Consider the following 22218-nt stretch of genomic DNA (forward strand, 5'->3'; position numbering starts at 1 on the left):
CATACCATCAATCAAGCAAGATAGCCAGCAAGACACACACACACACACACACACACACACACACACGCACACATAGTGCACATATACACACCATGTTTTATTGAGTCTAAGAAGCCATCAATTATAAAATACACAATTATTTTATGACAATGACATTATGACAAAATATCTCATGATCATTCTGTGCAACATATGAATCAATCCTATTAGTCTATCATGGCTTTGAAAATTATTTTACCCATTCCAGGGGATTTGGCAAATTCTCCAGCCCTGAGTAACATTGCTTAGCATCTAAAGGCATTTTTTTTTTTTTTTTGCTTGTATCTCAGTAACACAATATAACAACAGCTTCCTTTACTTGTAAGTATCATCATTTCTTAGGTCCCATAAAGCAGCTGGTTCTGCTTTGCGAAGAATGCCGAATTAAAGTCATTCCTTTGACAATGAATATTTGCTTCACTGATATCGAATTTATACCCGCTGCTCTGTTTTGGTACATTGCTGCATATACAACAACTTTTCATTTCAATATCAAATCATAGTACAATCTTTTTGAAAATATTTTAAAATGGCAATTATGCTCAACACCTATAGCACCAATAGTGTACTTAACAAATTGAGGTGACAACAACATAGAGAGTTAGGGCCAATTTCATATATTTGCAGACAATGAATACTACATTGTGACTTCTACCCCGCATTTGTAAGACACCATTAATCATAAAACATATCCCAATTTTAGAGATGTTAAATGTGGGAGAAACTGTTCCTCAAAATCAATATTGGAATTTATTATGTACCCATTGTACATTTAATGTAGAGTTGGGTCTGGAGAATGAGTTTAAGACAGGATTTCTGCCCTCAAGATGATTATCATTTTGATGAGAAAAAAAACAAATAAGATGGCACCAAGTAGAGCAGTCAACTTACAGGTCAATGAATGTACCATTAGGTTTAAAAAATTGTGTCATACAGATGCAAGTTTGGGACAGTTCAGAAAAGAGTGGTCAGTGAAGGCTAAAGTATTAGAAGTCCTTAATGGCTATGTTGGATGGGGATCTGTGGACAGGATGACAATGGTGTCTTGGGGGAAGGGACCAGGAGAGAGAAAGCTCAGTCCCCGAAAATATATAATGGGGAAAATTGGGGCTTAGATCCAGCCCAGACTCCTGCTGTGCTGGGAGACACCATACAACAAAGAGTCTTGAAGTTTGCAGAGATGACTTTAGACCTGTGGGAATCATTCCCTATAGCTTTAAAGTAGGGGTCCAATCCGTTGAAAATACAGCTACAGGGAAGTTGTCAGGGAGGTGTGTGCAGGACAGACTTTCGGTCTGTCAGACTTCCAGGTGAGGAGTTAAGTAGACTGGAGTCAAGAAAGATGGGATGTTGTATTCACCCTAGCCTAAGGCACAGGGATCAGGCACCTGGGGTGGTTAGTAAATGTGATGACATAGATTGAAGAGAGAAGGACTAGATATGAAATATCTAGGTTATGACAGGGGAGAGATAAGGGCAATGTTTTCATGGGGGAAGATTGTCAGGGAAAACGGAAGAAAGATTTATTTGTTATGGGAAAATCTAGTGTTATTACGTAGACTTTGTCTGTTCCTCTTTCTTTTATAAAATAAAAGTCTGTATTTGGAGGAAAAAATTATGAGAAATGAAAGCAATAAAACAATAAAAATAAATTGTAAAACACTATGAGTTGAGTAATACTTCAGTACATCTAAGATTTGAGTCCCTATCCTCCTTGAATTTTAAAAGCATATTCAGCTTCAGATTTTCCTTAACTATAATTTTGCCAACAGCTTAGTAAGATGACCCTATTTTCCTCCAAATTCTAAGTTGCTGACTAAATTCTAAGTCATTCTTCTTCTCTGCTTTTACATTTGCCCCATATCATCACTCCTTCTGTAGGTGGACATAAGGCTGATTTTTAAAAATATGGTCTTGATCAGCGATTGAAGTGTCATTTCTCAGTCATAAAGATGATTTCTTTCATGTCTTAAGATTTCAAATTCTGCAAATTTAGCATTAAAATTTACTTTTTTTTTTTTAAGATTTTATTTATTTATTTGAGAGAGAATGAGTGAGAGAGAGCATGAGAGAGGAGAAGGTCAGAGGGAGAAACAGACTCCCCAAGGAGCTGGGAGCCCAATGCGGGACTTGATCCTGGAAGTCTGGGGTCGTGACCTGAGCCGAAGGTAGTTGCTCAACCAACGGAGCCACCCAGGTGCCCTAAAATTTACTCTTTAAATCTGTTTCAACTAGTTACATTATAAGTTTATTTATCCAGAAAATATTCATTGACTTCGATGATGTGCCAAACACTGGCCCAGGTGCTTGGGAAGCAAAACCCACAAAGATAGCTGATCTTTTGTAGTTTATATGCCAGTGTGAAAAGTCAGAGAGGAAACAATATAATACATAAGAAAATTATGTAGCATGCCAAGAGGTGATAAATGCTATGTAAAACATTAGGGTGGGAAAATGAGGATTAAGAGAGTGTGTGTAGGGGTGTAGTCTGCGATTTTTAAAAAATTAATTAGAGTAGGATTCAGTAAGAATCCAGTAGGAAGGTTACATTTTGAGGAAGTGAGGAATCAGCATGTAGATATCTGTTGAAAGAGTGGTTTAGGAAAAGGGTACAGTCAGTGCAAAGGCCCTAAGGCCAGAGTATGTCTGACTTGCTCTGGAAACAGAATAGCCAGGAGTCTAGAGTTGTTTTACTGGATCAGTTCTCTGATGGAGTAATAGAAGGTGAAGTCACAGAGGTAATGGGTGGAGGAGAACAGATCTGGTAGGGACCTTGTAGGTGGTTGTAAAGAATGTGACAATTATTCTGCATAAAATGAGAAAACAATTAGGGTTATGTATAAAAGAGTGTTATGACCTTACTTAATATTTTTAAAGGAAAAGGCTAGTGTGTGCGTGTGATTTGTGTGTGTTTTGTTGTTGTTGTTGCTTGTTTTTTGAAACAGAATCTAGGAAACCAAAGGTGTAAATGAGAAATAGCATTTAGGAGGCTTTTGCAGTCATTCAAGTGAGTAAAAATGGTGGCTCCCATCAGGATGAAGGCAGTAGAGGCAGTGTCAGGATCAAATTATAAGCAATTTTGAAGGCAGAACCAGCATGATTTTCTGATGGATTAAATATGCATGATAAGAAAAAGAGGAGAGTCAAAGATCAGTACAAGCTTTTTGGCCCTACCAACATGAAGCATGGGATTACCATGAATTGAGAAGGAGAAAACTACTGGTGAAGTATGTGTAGGAGCATCCAGGTTATCCTCCTAAATTGCCAACTAAGATATCAACTGATTTCCCAGACATCTGCACTTGGATGTCTCCTAGAGAAATATATATAGCTTGATTGCTGGGCAGCATCGAGGGTCTTCCTGAGGTCCATGATCATGAATTTAAAGCACGATTGTAGGTTTTTCCCTTCCTGTTCAGCTGTGCAGGATAAATAGATAGTTAGGATTAACCAGGACCAGGACTGGCCAAGCAACCCCAGTGGAGCTGTAAAGGGCATGGGAGGTGAGGGTGTTTCTACAGAATGATTGTAATGGTTGAATTTAAGCTGGGGGGCCCAGGCACAATAAGACATCAAGGGGGTGAGGAACTGAAAAGAGAAGGTAGGGTCATTTGAATAAAAAGAGAGAGAGAGAGTAGGGTCAACTCATTGAAGATCCTGATGGGTTGGAAGAAATACTAGGGGAACTAGTATTTCTACTAGTTCCTAGTCACTACTAGGAGAGTGAGATGAAAAAGTAGGAAGTGGTGGGCAGGGATTGGATTGCACGAAGCTGAGATTATAGAGGAGCCTATTAGCAACAACAAAGTTTAAGGTATGACAAAAGAGGGGGACAAGGTCATTTTAGAAGAAGAGTTCAAGAAACAGAAGCCAAGGTACAAGAAGGAATATGTGTATACTGAAACTGAAATCATCAGGAGGTAAAGCAGGAGTAAAGTTAGAGGCGGTGGCTCTAAGAGTCAGGAGCAAAAGAAGCGAGGGATAAGACCTGCATGTCTGTGAATTTGAAATTAGGAAGAGTGGGTGATGTAATCTGACCAAAATAAGGGAAATCTTAACACTGATATAATTGGAATATCATATTGCAGATTTGGCCAGGAATATTTTCATGTGAATTTCTCAAAGAAAGGACATAAATGTTTATATGTATATTTCATCCAATCATTTACTCATTTACCGAGCATCTACTATAAGCCAGACAAAACAAAACAAACCTAGTCACTTCCCTTCTGGAGCTTAAATGCTACTAGGAGAGCTTGCCAGGGGGAGCACTGATATTTTAGTATCTTTTATTACATGGTTAAGAAAGGAAGAAAATTAGGGAATGATGGTCAAATGAATACACATCTGGTATTTAAGGGTTTTAATGTCAATATGTCATTGTAAAACACTGAGCTGAAATTCATAGCCACTAATTATAAACAAACATTGTCTACCTCTGCCCCATCAGAAGTTAGTCAGAAGTATTTTCTCTCAATCTATTCTCTTTCCTTTCTATCTTTTTTTTTTTTAAAGATTTTATTTATTTATTTGACAGAGAGAGATCACAAGTAGGCAGAGAGGCAGACAGAGAGAGAGGAGGAAACAGGCTCCCTGCTGAGCAGAGAGCCCGATGCGGAACTCAATCCCAGGACCCTGAGATCATGACCTGAGCCGAAGGCAGCGGCTTAACCCACTGAGCCACCCAGGCGCCCCCTTTCTATCTTTTTATAGACTTAAAAGAAATCAAGTCGATGGATCCCCATATTTTATTTTATTTTTTATTTTTTAAAAATTCTGTAGAGGGGGAGGGACAGAAGGAGAGAAAGAATCCCAGCTTGGAGCCAGATCATGACTTGAGCGGAGACTCAAGAGTTGGTCACTTAACTGCCTGAGCCACCCAGGTGCCCCGGGGTCCCCGTAATTTTAATGTCCTTTTAGAATACATTTAAAAATAACTGAACAGAAAAACATTTCAAACTAGTGCCAAGAGCTATCACATACTTCATTCAGTGAATCATGATGTTATAAAGTAACTCCAGAGCAAGATTATATAGTAGAAGAATAATAGACACTTCTTTATATTTTTGGATAGTAAAATAAGGACATGAGAAGCACTTTAAATGTTTGATGCATTGATTCTATCACCCGTAAGTTATGTGGATGATTTGGGACCACAAAGTGAGACAGAAACCCAGACAGAGTCAGCAGGGACATGGAAGGAGCTTGTCAAACAAGAGGAAGAAATGTTTTTGGCGTTCATGGTTTTCTAATTTGCTGAAATCCTTTGAAGATGTTAGTGGCCAGTGCTTCTGAGTGTTCTCGGTTAAAGAAAATGGAGTGTCTTCTAATGCAGTGGAGGATTGCCGTGTGATTTTATCTGATTCTACACTTAAAACTTTAATTACTGCATAGGAGGGAGAATGGTTTTTCTAGTATTTTGTTGACAAGCTTTCCTGTCTGGAAGAATTTCAAGTATGAGCTAACATGGTAGTTAATTTTTGATGTGAGCTAAGAAAACTGAAGTTTCTGAGGCTGTAAGTTCAAAAAACCCCACCTCATCCTAGTGTTTTAATGGACACATCTATTATTTTGTTCTCTGAGGAAATGTGTTTGAGAAGAAATACCTTGTTTTTCCCCTGTAAGGTGAGTTTCAAAATTGGTGGCGTGTTGTCAAAATCAATGGGGAGTATTTTTTCAAAATGTGTAGCTCTTCTTTTCCTTAAATTTCTCCTAAGACTCTGTGAATGGAATCTGTCTACACCTATTTTTAAAAGCTTCCCAGATGTTTCTGAAATGTTTAGTTAAGGACACCTGGGTCAGTATATGTTAAGTATTGGCATATAGTGCATGTAGGTCATTTATTTATAATTTCAAAACATCCAAAATTAAAATTTTATTTATTTGTTATTATGTAACTGCTGTTTAGAATAACTATTGGAGCTTTACTGCTTTATAAAAATTTACTTTTTTCATTCCTGTTCTAATTTAGAGCTTCCTTTTCACCTTTGTGCGGGTGCCTATGGGCCCGTGTATGTATTTTTTCTTTGTAAGTTAAAGCAAAAAAGGGAAATGGTACTTAGGAAACAAAATTTAAAAAAGAATTGGTAACTGGCCATCTACCATTGATTAATTAAGCTATGAAATAGGGACAAGGCAAGAGAACATAGCAACCCTATAGTTATGTATTTTATTTTAAGGGAGGAATGCTGTCCTCTGGTACTAATTTATCAAGTCAAGGCAAAAAAAATTATGTCTCTGTGTATAAACATATGTATATATGTCTCTCTCTCTATGTATATATCCACAAAAATGAAAAATTCCTTGGTTCTCAAAAGTAGAGAATCAACAAAGTCTTTGGTGCCTTTTTTCTCTTTGAGTCATGAGGTAGTCTTATGAAGCCTGTGGAGTTAGTTCTCCACATAGTTCTGTTACTCACTGCTGTTTTAAACTGAATTTTTTTTTCCAAGCAGAGAAGAGGGGAGCTTAATCATAGAGCTCATGGAGCCTTTCAATAAAATTAAAATTTTACTATTGGTTATTATTACAAAACTAACCTCAACTTTATGATCAAAGTTATGATTTTTCTACTTTCTGCCTCACCTTTCAGAAAGACTATCTGCAAATAAGGAGAACGAAATTGGTATTTTGGCTGCATAAATGCAGAGAGATTTTCTTTGGATAAGTACTCCCTCCCCTAACAAATCCGAGAACATTTAACTGCCTAAAACACATCTTAGTTTTTGAATACCACAGAAATGCAAAAAAAAAAAAAAAAAAAAAAAAAAAAAGAGCCAACTATAAAATATCATACTTCATAAGCCGAGATGATCAGCTGGAGAATGTTTCCGGAGTCCTTTTGAAGTAGCCCAACTGTGGCTCCAGGAATGAGTTTTGCATAATTCTGTAAATAAAAAAGAATAAGTCAATCTTCTCCCTATAATCAAGAAATGTTAAGTGTGGGTTTCAGCCTGATGGTTGCGATCACCTCTATTTAACTGGCTGGGGGAAACAGGATCCTGGTAATAAACCAGTGTTTCTCCTAAAACTGTGGTCCTGCCTGCTGCTCCTTCCTGTGCACAAGTGGGAAACGGACTGGCCAGAGTTGCCATTGGGGACATCAAGTGCGAGTGGTTGCCTTAGTCTAGAACTGTGATTTATATCACAACTGGAGTCAAGTCTCAAATAATAATAGCACGTATATACTGTCTTCCATTTGCAGAACATCTTTTGTCCAAAAAATTCTGAGCGCGCTACCAGGAGCTATCTTCTCTTTTTTGGTAATGTTATGGAAACCCAAGTTCCACAGTGGCCCCTCTCTGCCATCAGGTTGCTCTGCGAGTCTTTCAACCCAGGGGTCTTTAATTGTCAATCGCTTGATGGTGAAAAGGAGTGAGTTATTTGGAGGCTTGCAGTTAGCCCTCTTTTCTAGTGGTAATGAGCAGTCTTTGGGGGATGTCACCGTGGGGCTGGGGTTGACTGGAACTGATGTCCACTCAGCACAATGGAGTCAGTCAGAACCTATCTCTAAACCATCTGCATGCTCCCACCTGCAGAGAACTCATGTTAGTTCAGCAACACTCCAGGGATCAAGCAAGACCAGGGAATGATGCATTGCAAAGAAGGGAATTTTCCAGACCGCTGAAAATTACGTCTCCCTTAAGTTTTATGTTTTAAAACTTATTTTCAAATGAAAAGTTTTTAAAGGATATGGTACACATCTCTGTTTTCTTAAATAAAGATTCCCAAGCATACTTGGACTGTTTTCTTGAAGCAACAGTCATACTTATCAATATTAACCATAGCTCTATAATCATCAAATACTTCTACAGTCCACGGGTAGATCACATTCATACCGAGTGGTCCCCAACTGCTATGCTTTTGCTTCTTTTCTTTGTTTTTAAATAGTTTCTATCTTCTCCTTGTTAAGCTGTAAGATATCACTGACCTACCAGTTTCCATATTCATTCATTTACTGTTGCATTCAACACATATTAAGTAGGCTTGATATGTTGTGCTATGTCAAGAAGAGATAATCACTCTTTTTTTTTTTTTTTTGTCAACTGTGGTGTCCTGAGTTGCTGTGTGTTGTGAAGACGGATGACTGAATTTATTAAAATGTCACATAGAAAGAGAAATAAGTTTTGAGTGAAGGATTTAGGGCACCTCATCTAATTCAAACATAATGGTATCTTGTCTTATTCCCAAGAAAATTTAAGTAGCTTAGAAGATGTACTAGAAGACTAAGTTAGAATTAATAGTAATTAGTAGCTATAATCATGATATTAGGGAAACAGGTCAGGTCAAGGGGAGGCAAGGAGAGGAACAAATGAAGCCAGGGTGATGTTAGAACACCAGCATGTTCTAGGAGGGCTCAGGCACTTGCTAGAGGTGGGTACCTGGGGTAACTCCAAGGTCTTTACCACTCTTACGTGGAAAAAATGGGTGGTGCTTTTAATTGGTGGATTTTGTAATATTCCACTTATTTCAGTGTTTATGATTGTGTTTAAGTTTGAAGCTGATGGAAATCTGAACTCTTACAAGCATCAGTTGTCACTCTGCCCTGACACTGCGTTTCATTTTTGAAGGGGTCACGGACAGTAATCCAGGTAGCATTCCTCTCATAACCCGGTGCCCCACATCACCGCCCATAGGAGGTGGGCCCCACTCTGTTTCCCTGAGTCAGGGAGAACTTGTCAAATATGACGAAGGCACCGGTTCATTGACTTGCCTTTTCAAATAAACACATGTCAAAAGGGCCGTGAAGCATGAGACCTGTGGTTAACAGTGAATACTTAAATAGGAACTTGAATCTCACTCAAGGGGAGCTGGAATGTGTGTAAATTTGACTGGTCCCAAAAGTGAAGGCAAAAGGAAACTTTAAAGGTTGATGAAGAAAGGTTTGGATCTTCCTGAAAAAGAATGTCATGGCTCTTAGCTTTGCATGAAACTGCTAGCCTTGAAAAATGCCCTGGTTTCTCCAAGGCCAAGGTATAAGGGGTACTTTCCACAAGCACTAGTTCAAGTAGCCTCTAAATTTGGGGTTAATTTGTAGTTAACACAGCCAAATCCATCTACTTCCTAGAGCATAATTATGAACCTGCATGTGGTATGACATTTGCCATTTGGCTATTAGGACAAGTAGTTTAGCATTAATCGCCTTTGCTGATTGCTACTAGAGCAAGGGTATAAAGGAGTTGGCAGCTAGTAGCAGTACCCTGTGATAACTCTGACAATTGTGTAGAGGAAAACTATTAATTAATTTCTGGATGCTGATTCCTCCCAAAAGCTTTGCAAATAATTAACTGAAAACATGGACAATTTGGCTTCCTGATCTAACGCTATAAAAAATTATACTTTAAGTCTTGTAGTATTATGATTACTGTAAATATCATGTGTCAAATGCCTTTCTTTCATTAAAGCCCTAAAGTGCTATTATAAATTGTCCTGATTAAACATGTTTAGTGTTAGAAAAAGGATAATTTTGCATGCCTGGATGTGATAAATTACAGCACCGTGACTGTAAAAGATAACTCTTGGTATTAGAAATGGTGAACTCTAAAAACATGATGTTTTATGAGTGATTAAAAATGCCAGCTCTTGGGCTTGAATTCCATCTTATCTGCCCATGGATTATCCTAATTATGGATTTTTCTCCCTCTCCTGCTACCATGCCACCCAGAGTTCCCAAGGTTACTTTTCTTATTCGTGTTTGCAAAGTTGGCTTTTACCGATTGCCTTAGTTTTCTAAACTTCCCTCATCAAACCCTATTTATTTGCTCACTATGCTCCCATCTCAAAAAAAGATTTCCTATTTGTCCAACAGTTTGCATTTGCTCCTTAGAAATTTCCTCCTTGTCTAGGAAGAAGGATAAGAAGAGGACAGGGGGTGGGGGTTCTGTGCCTGGAAGGCTCAGTCGTTAAGTGCCTGCCTTTGGCTTGGGTCATGATCCCAGGGTACTGGGATTGAGCCTGCATCAGGCTCTCTGCTCAGCAGGGAGCCTGCTTCCCCCACCCCCAACTTGTGATCTCTTTCTGTTAAATAAATAAATAAAATCTTTTAAAAACTTTTTTTTAATTAAAAAAAAAAGAAGAAGAAGACAGGGGGTCATTTAGTGGACAGGTAACAAAGGATAGAGAGGAAAGGGCCTGAATTCACATCTGCGCTCTGGGCTTCTCTCAGGAATGTCTCCAAAGTAAGGGCCTCTTGGTGTCTGGCTGCTAGAACAAACTCTCAGGTGTGTACTCCTGCTTTGTTGAGGGCAGTTGCATACCTGCCACTCCAGCTACCCACAGGCAGACTACTGGTTGGCTTTTTCTTCAAAGAAACTCAAACTAAGGACCTTGGCAGATACTTGGCTGCTTTTGGTGCTAGAAGAGACATTCTTATGTGACCTGCATTCTTGCTTTGACTGCACTTCCTGTTGGGCTCACTCATCTCCAGGTTTATGCACTGGGGGAACTATATCCTTGCTGGACATCTTGAGTGGGTTTCTGTCTTAGATGGTTACCCTCCTGAACTCCTTCTGTCCTACCGTTGTGCCATTTCTGCTGTGGTCTCGAAGACTCTTCATCACCTGAGACTCAGTAGCCACCATTTTATACAGAGCATGCTACACATGTCCCTCATGAGAGGGCAGAGAGGTTGACTTCCCATATATCTGCTAGCAGCCATTCTAGTAAAGAATGTGCAGAACCAATCTGCTGCTTGTCTTTACGCTTTATGCTTGCTTAACTCTTTCTGCAAAAGTTCATTAATATGGAGGAACTTTATGCTCAGCACCATTTATTTTCCATATTATATAATTAATCAACATCAGTATTTCTGGTCTTAAACTATATTACTAAATGTTGTTTGTTTGCTAAAATATATTTAGTCAAAGTTTGGCTTGTAGAGATTGAGAACCTGTGATGTTATATAGTACGTCCACAAATATTTTCAGTAATATCTCACTATGTATATGTATAGTCATTACCTTGTATATCTTCAATTAGTAGCTACTATTTGTCCATTTTCTCTCTCAGAAACTTTAATGGCAGTATAACACACATGCACAGCCTACAAGTAATAACTATACAAAAATGAATATTTAAAAGTAAACAAATAGTATTCAATGAATATTTAAAAAGTAAACAAGCAAGTAATCACACCAAGATCAAGAAATAGAGCATAATCAGCCCTCTGGAATCCTCCCTGTGCTGCTTCCCAGTGATTACCACCCTTAAAAGACAGAACAGTGTTTACTGTTCTGACTTATTACTACAGATCAGGGAAGATAATTTCATTGCCTTAAGGATAACAAAAATGGCTTAAGTAGGACACAAAAGTACTACCTATATAAAGGAAAGGAGTGATAAACAGGACTTAAAATAGGGATTTCTGTTCTGAAAAGATGCCTTTAAGAGAGTGAAGAGGGGACTTTGAGTGGGAGAAAATATGTATAATACATACATCTGATTTGGCACCAGAATATCTAAACAACTCCTGCGTATCGACAAGGAAAAGACATCTGGAAAAGATGGACATGCAAGTGGCAAAGGAGTATGGCAGAAATGTTCAACATCATTAATCATTAGAGAAATAGAATGAGATGCCAGTGTGCACCCACTAGAACGTCTAAACTGTAAAAGAACTGACGAGGCTCTCAAGTACTTTTCAGGGGGCGTCTACACTGGGACAACTACTTTGGAGAACTGGCAGGAGCTGCCATTGTTGAATAAGAATATGGCCAATGGCTCTACAGTCCCACTCCATGGGATGACCACTACAGAGCTGAACCAATGAGGTACGATTGCTCCGAGACAAACAAGTGCATAGAGAGGCATTCATTCTTGTTGTCAAGAGGGTGATTTTGGTAATCAAGATGTCACCTACCTTAGAGAAAGTACAGGTAATTCTGAAAGGGTCTTAGATCTTTCAGGTGTTTGGCTAATAAGGAATAATCAGTTCTTCCCTGGATTTCTTCTACTTGGGGGTTGGACCCAGGGGAACTAAACACTGGCAAACCCCTCAGCCCTCACAGCACAGCCTACTTCTTTCTGAATCTCCATCTTCAGGAGCTGGTTTCAGGACCAGGTCCTCATGATCTCTATTCACCAATTCAGAGGGCCTCACAATGGGATGGAGAGGTCCTCACCAGCCTCCTGGCCTCCCCATGCACTTCCTGTCTTTGGACACCTATGTCCTCAGGAAACCCAGGGATTCTGGAGCATCTGTTATTGTGGGCACTCTGGGACAGCCTTGGGGAAGTAACAGAAATTCATAGGACAGGACAACCTTGCTCTTTAGGTCCTTAGTTTCATATAGTTCTTTGTTCTGATACAATGAGCCCATAATGTGGATTATCCTAAAGGTGCCCGGAGCTCACCTGTAGCCCACCATCATCTGGGAAAGAAGAACTAGAGCTAAGATTTGTGGTACCTGGTAGTTCCATCTCTTTCATTCTTCCCACAAGCACTTTCATTCAGGTACCATTATTATCTCTATTTTACTGCCAAGATATTGAAGCCCAGAGAATTTAGTTCGCTTGCCTGTGGACATCCAGCTTAGAAAGAGCTGGATTCATCTGCTCTGGTATTCTCTGCTCTGCTCTAGAACCAGATCCCTTAGCCAGGCCACTGACAGAAAGTGCCTGGCAATGATGGTTCTGGTCTGGTGATGTCATCAGTGAGCCTGAGAGATGTTAACAAATAAGTCTAAATTAACTGAATGTATTAGGTCCACAGGGCTGCTATATCTAAGTGGGTGGCTTAACTCAACAAAAATTTGTTATCTCACGGTTCTGGAGGCCAGAAGTCCGAGATCAAGGTGTCAACAGGGTACGCTTCCTTTGAAATCTGTGCTCGCCTCTTCCTAGCTTCTGGTGTTGCTGACAGTCCTTGATGGTCCTGGGCTTGGAGATGCATTCCCTTGAGTTTTCACCTCCATCCTCACATAGGGTTCTCTTTTCTAGGTCTCCAACTCTGGGCCTCTTCTCTCCTTATAAGCACACCACTCATGTTGGATTAAGGATCTACCCTGCTCAAGTACAATCACATCTTAACTAATGACATCTGCATTGCCCTGTTTCCAAATAACACCATACTCTGAGGTACTAGGGGTTAGTACTTTAACATATCTTTTGTGGGGATACAAGTCAACCCCCTGCAGTCTGCTAGGATTCTTTTGACTTGTTTAACCCTTAAACCCTTAGTTTTGGTTGGAGAAGGGAGTACCTTGCAGGATCACAGAGCTAATAAGAATTAGAAACAGATCTTGACTCCAAAGCCAGTGCTCATTCTGCTCCCGCAGGCCCTTGCCGGGCCATGGCAGGAACTGGCGCAAATGCCAACTGCCATCAAGGGTGAGGCTTATTAGAAAGTTACGATAATAATGCTTTGTATTGATATATAGTGGGTTGGAGAATATAGAACATTTTCTTACCTGAAGCAAAAAGAAAGGAAGAAAAAGGTTGTGGCTATAATCACTTTCAAATGGAAAGGCTACATCTTGAAAGAAATGTAGCAAGTAGCAAAAGCATAGAAGCAAATTTTTTTTTGGTCCCCGGGGGACCGTATTGTGCTATTTATCTGGTCAAAGGAAAACAGCTCTTTGCTGGTGATGCTTTGCTTTGTTGAGCAGTATGCTTCTTCCAGAGCTAATGGCGGGCTGGGTTTGCTGAAATAAGTCCTTCTGAAGGCAATCAGAAGGTTTTCTTCCCGTGAGGTCTTTCATTCTTGTGGGATTTTATTCTGCTCGTTTCTCTTGTTCATTATCGGTAAATGCAGGGCTCCCAGTATTATGCAAAAGTTTACCCCCAGGCTTGACTGTGTTACTAGGACACCCAAGATTCCAAAAAGAATATGTAATTGTTTCTGGCACAAGGTAGCATGAATGTCTGTCTCTCTGGGTTGCATGCTATCTGCTTTGCCTTCAGGCTTTCAATCGTCAGCATTCCACAGTCAGGCAGGCAGCAAAGGGAGTGTACTAATTAGATCAGGTGCTTGATCTTGAAGTCTGCACCAGCAATGACTAGGTAGTCGGCTTCGGAACTTTTGAGCACTACCTGTCTTTCTCCCAGTCTGCCCTGGAATGTAATTATCTTGTCAGCCAAGGAGCTGTAGCACGCAGCTGAACGAGAGTGCTCGGCAGCAGTGACAGAGTGATAAGGGAAGACGAATGGACCCACCGTGCATGACTGTGCTGAGACAAACAAATGCACACAGAAGCACTGGAGAATGGAGACTTAGAGAACAAAGAGGCTACCCTATTTGTTGCTGAGGAGACTTCAGATCGTCCCTTAATAAGATCACCCTGCTCTTCGAGAGGGATTGCAGACCTTTGCTGGCAAATGCAAGTCCCAAAGCTTCAGAGCTGTTTTAAAATAGGAAGCAATGTTGGGTTCCGTAGCAGCTTATGTGCTTTGCAGACCAAACGGCAGGTGATAAAACTTTGAAAGATGACTAGGAGGAGCACAATGAAGGGGACCAACAAAGAGAAATCAGGATTATATACAGGGACTTCTAAAGGGGTATCAGCCCTTGTTACTACAAGTGTGGTGGGTTGGCCAGGAGTAGCAGCAGCATCTGGAAAATTGTGAGAAACGCAAAAACTCATTTTTAACTTGTTGAGGACCCTCCATATGGCTTTCCATAGTGGCTGAATCAATTTACATTTCCACCAACGGTGCAAGAGGGTTCCCTTTCCTCCACATCCTCACCAACACTTGTTACTTCTTGTCTTTTCAATGACAGCCGTTCTAACAGGTGTGAGCGGGTATCTCACTGTGGTTATGATTTGCATTTTTCTGATGATGAGTGATGTTAAGGATCTTTCCATGTGCCGGTTGGCCATCTGCACGTCTTCTTTGGAGAAGTGTCTATTCAGGTCTATTGCCCATTTTTTTTTTAATTGGATTGTTGGGGTGCCTGGGTGGCTCCGTGGGTTAAAGCCTCTGCCTTTGGCTCAGATTGTGATCCAGGGGTTCTGGGATGAAGCCCCACATCGGGCTCTCTGCTCAGTGGGAAGCCTGCTTCCCCTTCTCTCTCTGCCTGCCTCTGCCTACTTGTGATCTCTGTCTGTCAAATAAATAAAACATTTTTTTAAAAATTGGATTGTTTAGGGTTTTGGGGTTTTGTTTTTTGTTTTGCTATTGACTTGTGTGAATTCTTTATATATTTTAGACATTAACCCCTTACTGGATATATGATTTGCAAATATTTTCTCTCAGTATGTTGCCTTTTCATTTTGTTGATCATCTCCTTTTTGGTGCAGAAGCTTTTTAGTTTGTTGTAGTTCCACTTGTTTAGTTTTGTTTTTGTTTGTTGCCTTTGCTTTTAGAGTTGGATCCAAAAAATCACTGCCAAGACCAACATCAAGGAGCTTACTACCTATGTTTTCTTCTAGGAGTTTTATAGCTTTAGGTCTTACATTTAAGTCTTGATTCCATTTTGAGTTAATTTTTGTGTGTAGTGGAAGACAGTAGCCTGGTTTCATCATTTTGCCTGTGGCCGTCCAGTTTTCCCAACATCCTTTCTTGAAGAGAACTTGAAGGGACATTATATATTTTTACCTCCTTTGTGGTAGATTAATTGAATATATATGTGTGGGTTTATTTCTACCATATAATCCAGCAATTCCACTTCTGGGTGTTTATTCAAAGAAAATGAAACACTAACTCAAAAAAGGTATAAGCGCCTTCATGTTTACTACAGGATTATTTATAATAACCAAGATATGGAAACAACCTAAGTGCCCACCCATAGATGAATGGATAGAGAAGAGTGGTACACACACACACACACACACACACACACACACACACAGTGGAATATTACTTGGCCATAAAAAGAAAGCAATATGGCTAGACCTTGAAGGCATTATGCTAAGTAAAATAAGTTTGACAGAGAAAGACAAATACCATATGATTCAATTAAATCAAAATAAAACAACAAACAAAAATGCCAAGTTCACAGATACAGAGAACACACTGATAGTTTCCAGGGGAAAGAGGGGATGGTGGGGGGATGAAATGGGTAAGGGGAATCAAAAAGTAAAACTTCCAGTTTTAAAATAAAAAAATCATGGGTATATAATGTATAGCATGACAACTATGGTTAACAATACTGTATTACATATTTGAAAGGTGCTAAGACAGTAAATCTTGAAAGTTCTCATCACAAGAAAACATTTTTAGGGGCACCTGGGTGGCTCAATGGGTAAAAGTCTCTGCCTTCGGCTCAGGTCATGATCCCAGGGTCCTGGGATCGAGCCCCGCATCGGGCTCTCTGCTCAGTGGGGAGCCTGCTTCCTCCTCTCTCTCTCTCTGCCTGCCTCTCTGCCTACTTGTGATCTGTCAAATAAATAAATAAAAATCTTTAAAAAAAAATAAAAGAACATTTTTGGAAGTATGTACGGCGATGGATATTAATTAAATTTATCATGGTGATCATTTTGAGTGTATACAAATACTGAATCATTTGTTGTACAACTAAAACTAATGAAATATGTCCATTATACCTCAACTTTTTTTAAAAAGTTGAAATGCAAAACCTCAGACCCCATCCTATACCTGAATCAGAGTTGGTGTTTTAATAAGCTCCCTGAGTGATTCGAGACACCTAAGGAACTTAAAACCAAAACCAAAACCAAAACAAAGCAAAAGAAAAAAAGCAGCAATGATGCCTGGGTCTTAGCCTTAGAGATACTGAATTAATCAGATCAGGGTTTGGCCTGGTACGGGATTTTTTAGAAAGCTTCCTAGGTGATTTTAATGAGCACCAAAGTTTAAGAATATCCATTATAGACTAGTCTGCCATACCCTTCTTATTGCCAAATGGATGCTTCCAGGAAGGGTTGTGACAATCTGGAAAATAAATTTGCTATGTTTTTAAACCTATGTACCCACGGGCGCCTGGGTAGCTCTGTCAATTAAGCCTTGGTTTTACTCGGGTCACGATCTTGGAGTCATGGGATTGAGCGCTGCGTTGGGCTCCGTGCTTGGTGAGGAGTCTGCTTCAGACCCTTTCTCCCTCCCCCTCTGCCCCTCCCCTCGCTCGTGCTCTCAATCTCTCAATCTCTCAATAAATAAATAAATAAATAAAATTTAAAAACCCTGTTCACCAGTGATTCATAAGGGGTCCTTAGTTGGTCAGGTACCTGTGATATCTGTTTTCTAATCAAGAAAAAAAAGTGATGTTTTGGAATGCATGATGCCGGTAGATTAACACCATGTTTACTTCTCTAGGCCTTTAAGACTGAGTTTTCCACTTTTCCACTGCATCTTCTTCTACCCTAGCTTTCATCAGGCCGACTAGCCTTTTTTCAGTTTCTCAAACACATTGAGCACTGAGTCCTTTGCTGCCTTGGGCCTTTGCACATGCCTTCTCCTCTTGAAAACTCCTCACCCTTTAGGCTGCTGCTTATAATCACCTCTTAAAAGGGGTCTTCCCTGAAAAGCCTATAGAAGAAAGTCTTACACTCTCCTCTTTAATTTTTTCCATTGTTACACACTATTCTTTTCCATTTTTTAGTAATATTTCCAAAGTTTTTAGTGTGGGTCTCAAATATGTCATGGAACATACTAATACTAAGAAAAATTATTTTTGTTTATTTTGAAATTCAAATTGAATATCCTGTATTTTTATGTGCTAAATCTGGCAACCTTATAGAAAAGTATGTGGACTTCTGAATAAGTGAATAAAATGTGCCCCAAATGTTCAAGCTCAACAAAATGTTCTCCTTTAAGAATTTTCTGTCTACTTTTTGAAGATTCAATACCACAAGGGCAAGAAAATATTGAACTATATTGTAATTAGTAGTTACCTCTTGTAGCATATTTTTGGCTCTTTTAGGTCATTAAGCATAAAATTAAAATGCACAATACTCCCAAACTTTTCTATGCCCAGGGTCTGTCAGTTTAACTTGTCCTTGCACCCTGATGCTCTATGTAATCTGTAAAAGGCTACACCATGTGAAGAATGCTTGGTTGTAGTTAAACTCCTGTCTGGTGATACAAGCCAAGGTGAGCTTCCTTTAAGCATCACTGTAACTTGGGCCAATCTTGCAGGCATGGACAGAGTGGCCAAGTGTTGCTGTGGGTAGGGCTTCAGGGTATAAATGGGTAAGTGAGTTAAATAAGAATTCTGTGAGGCTCCGAGAAAGCATAGAGTGGAACACTTAACAGAGCTTTGAGCACTTTGTGGTAGAGAGGGGTGCCTTTGAAGAAATAGTATGTTTCACAGATGTTGGAGTCCTTATCAAAAGGGTACTTTGGGGGATTAGAAAAAGAATACTGGAAATAATTTGCTAGTCCTATTAAGGTTATTACATGAATATATAAAAAATAACTAAGTATCATTCAAATATGTGAAAAAGCGACCTGGTAGTTAATATAAAAATAGTGTAATTGCGGATGTTCTGGGGCTGCTGGGGGGAGGGGAACAAGGTGTTTTTTTGTTTGTTTGTTTTTGCTTTTTAAGATTTTACTTATTTATTTATCTGAGAGAGAGAGAGCACAGGCGGGCACACAGAGAGAGAGGGACAGAAGGGGAGGGGGAGAGAGAGAGTGGGAGAAAGAATCTGAAGCAGACCCAGTGCTGAGTGCTGGAGCCCAACACAGGGATCGATCCCAGACCACGAGATCATGACCTGAGCCAAAACTAAGAGTCAGAGGCTGGAGGCTTAATGACTAAGCTGACTAAGCTACTCAGGTGCCTGGGAGCAAGTTTGCTTTTATTTTAAAGCAGACACTCTGTAAGTACAGCAACCACAAATTTGGAATACTGTAGAATGACCTTGATTTAATCTAATGTGATTCTTGTCAGTAAAAGTGATTGTTTGACATACAACTAAATACAATTTAATTTTCATGCTTTTATAAGACTATAAATGTATAAATTCATTCAAAAAATCTGAATATACTTAATATGTATAGTATGATGCCAATTATGTTAAATTATGTAAATACATGCAAAAAAAGAGAAGAGTTATTTTAAAATGTCAAGAATGGTTAGCTGTGTCTAAGTGGTGAGTTTATGAGTGATCTTTATTTTCTTCTTTGTGCTTTTCTGTATCCTCCTCCCCTGTTCTTTTTTTGGCAACTAACCTGGATTAATTTTGTCATTGGAAAAAAAGTAACTTAAGTGTGTGATGTTTTTGTTTCCTGTTTTTGACCACACTCCCACAGAGCTGGTAGATTCATTGATACAGCCACTTTGGAAAGCAGTTTGGACACACTTAGGAGACTTGCAGATGCCATTTCCTGTGAGCCAAGGACTTAAGTTCTAGACATGGATCGTCAATGGAGAACACATGTGTGAGGATGTGTATGGCCACAACCTTTGTAATGCTGCACTACTGGAAACAATCTGATGTTGTCAGTTGCAGAATGAGCATACTGCACTGCATACGCTCAATGCACTGCGCAAGGCATTAGAACAGAGTACACCAGAGGTACACGTATCTCTGTGGATAAGCCTCAAAAACATAACATCGAGCACCACAATGTGAATGTACTTAATGTCACAGCACTGCATATGTTAACATGGTTAAAATGGTAAATTTTATGCTATGTGTATTTTACCATTATAACCACCCCCCAAAACATAACATTGAGAAAATTGCAGAAATAATAGGTACAGCATGAAATTAAACTTGTAAGCCAAAATTATGTAATTGTTTATGGATCTATAGATTTTTTACGGTACAAAAAATAAATGTGGGTATGATAAACACTACGTTCAGGGAATTGATTAATTCTATGGAAGAAAAGAGGAGGGTAGGGCTAGTGTTGCACAGGTACCCAGGAGGCAACCATATCTGGAATGTCTTATTTCCTTAAAAAATCTGAAGCAAATATAATGGCAAAATGTTCAGATTTGAGATAGTTGGGTAGTAGGCATGTGGGTGTCTTTATATGAATCTATCTTTCTGTGTGTTTGAACTGTAGTATTATAACAAATCCTATAGTCTTTGTTGAACTGTGTGTCCCCTTTTCCTCCTTTGGCTGGAACTGCAGATGGTGATTACTACAGAGAGTAGCAGTTGAGGATATGTTGACCAATGGCATGATGTGTCCTAGCTGTGTCACCTGTTCTTACCACTTAACTTAAATAGCCCATAAGTCAGAATCCCAATGTCTCTTTTTTTTTTTTCAAGTCCACAAATTGTAAAACTGCTGTATTCATCTAAATTAACAGAAACAGTCAAGGACCGAGATGAAGTGTGCACTGGTTTTGAAGGACTCTGCCATTTTCAAGAATTCTATGTACTCATCTCTTCATCTGTGACACTGCTCTGCTCTGCCCTTAGGATTTGTGCTTTTACTGCTCATCGACTTTCATAGTTGGTTACTTTGTTGACAAGGCTGCTTCTCTGGTTGTCTAGTTAGGGATTGGCGGGCTCTTTCAGGACAGCAGCCAAGGTTCCAGTGCAACTTACTCAGTGATTGAAGACTATAGACTCAACGTGCCTTGGTTCAAATCCGGGCTCTTACAGGAGACTTGTTTTATTTTGAGTTCTTTTATTACTTATTTCATTTTAGTTTATTTGGTTTAATTGTTATTTTTTATTTTATTTGGGTTTATTTTGTCCATAACATGCAGGTTAAATGATAAAATGAGTTAAAATACTTAACCTTAAGCTACCACTTAGTAAGCCCTCAGCAGACCATCCCATCCCTATTATTCTCATAGTCATAGCTGCATGACATCTTTGGCTCTCAGTTTCCATTGTTATAAAGTGAAGGGCTTAGTCCAATGCTATCATACTGTTAACATCAAAGCTAGTTTTACAATAGGCAATTAATTTGCTGCCCCTCCTAACAAAGACGGTGAGTAGAAAAAAGTAAAAACATGGACAGATATGAAAACTCTGACCTCACAGCAAAACTCTGCCTTGGGATGTCTGTCCAGAACACAACCTCTAAAATGCCCTCATCCTGATTTTTAGGCAAATTATTGGTCTACAGGTCTGTTAATGCTCTGTGAGACTTCTTAAGGCAGTCACTCTGTCTTACCCTCCTCTGTAGTTAGAAAGCGTGGCCTGGTCCAACGGAGGTTCTCATGAAATATTCGATGAATGAATAAATGGCTGCTATCAATAACATATTGGTTCTAATGATATGCTAGACATTCTGGGTGTTGTGTAAATTTTTGAAACAATTAGGCTTTGTGTTGAATTTCCATTCTAGGGGGCACCTGTCTGGCTCAGTGGGAAGAACATGCGACTCTTGATCTTAAGGTGAGGAGTTTGAGCCCCACATTGCGTATAGAGATTACTTAAATAAATAAAACTTTAAAAAAAAATTCCATTTTATATTTGTCTAAGGTTTGGCCTAATAGTACATCCTGTTAAAACCCTACTTTAAATCTGTATCTTTTAAATTTTTTTACCCTGTGTGTTTATTTTCTGATTTATGAGCCTTTGAGTTCTTTAGAAGTACTATGTGTAAACTCAGGGTAACTACTGGTGACTTTTCACAGTTGTGATTTATTAATTAGTGTGGAAAATGCTTCTAACAACTGTGCCCTGATAATATGAGGACGTGAGTTTTATTTCCAAATCCTCCCTCTCTACAAGCTGTTTTCATTAATGAGGAAAGCGTAGGCTAGCTCTCCTCAGTCTTTATTCCCAGATACCATCAATTAAAGAGAAGTCAAAATCCTTTTCCATTACACTTGACTTAAGAGTAATTTGTTAACTCTGTGGGGATTTCTCATAATCCAGAAGTTCTCTTTTTCTTCTTAGATGATTTCATATCAACTAAGAGCACAAATTTGGAATACTTCATTACAGGATGGGGGTGATAGAATAAGCATTTTTGTTCATGCCCTGAAATTAGCTATATTTTGGCTACCTGAACTTGGTGTGTAGATCATTGGAATTCATGGTGATTTACCTCCACCAGGTTTAGAGTCCCTGACTACTAAAGCTGGAGGTCATCTGGTCCAGTCCTTTTATTTTGTCAAAATTGAAGCCAGAGAAAAGGGGGTTTTCATCAGAGCAAAACTGTTTTGATCTATTCCGGTAGTGAACATTATAAAACAAAACAATAATAGAACAGACTAACAGACAGCAAAAGGGTCCGATTTTTGTTTTATCTCCCTCTCTAATTCTATGCCTCCTTTCAACTCTCTTGCTGCAGTGAAAAGCTCAAAAGATGAGCAAAAAAGGAAAGAAGAGGTGAAAAAAAGTTAGTTTTTGATACCTAAAAAAATTGA

At 39.2% G+C, this 22218-nt stretch overlaps 1 protein-coding gene across 4 annotated transcripts in view; it reads right to left on the bottom strand.

Annotated features, from left to right (window-relative positions):
- The window catches only part of ITGB6 (integrin subunit beta 6), a 126232-nt gene that overhangs the window by 27374 nt on the left and 76640 nt on the right, over positions 1–22218 (bottom strand). For all 4 annotated transcript variants that reach the window (XM_032355713.1, XM_032355711.1, XM_032355714.1 and 1 more), the window contains one exon: positions 6833–6922. In XM_032355713.1, the coding sequence (XP_032211604.1) occupies positions 6833–6922 (90 nt within the window). The remainder of the gene's footprint in view (positions 1–6832; positions 6923–22218) is intronic.

Source organism: Mustela erminea, chromosome 8, assembly GCF_009829155.1.
Source record: "Mustela erminea isolate mMusErm1 chromosome 8, mMusErm1.Pri, whole genome shotgun sequence".
Taxonomy (NCBI): domain Eukaryota; kingdom Metazoa; phylum Chordata; class Mammalia; order Carnivora; family Mustelidae; genus Mustela; species Mustela erminea.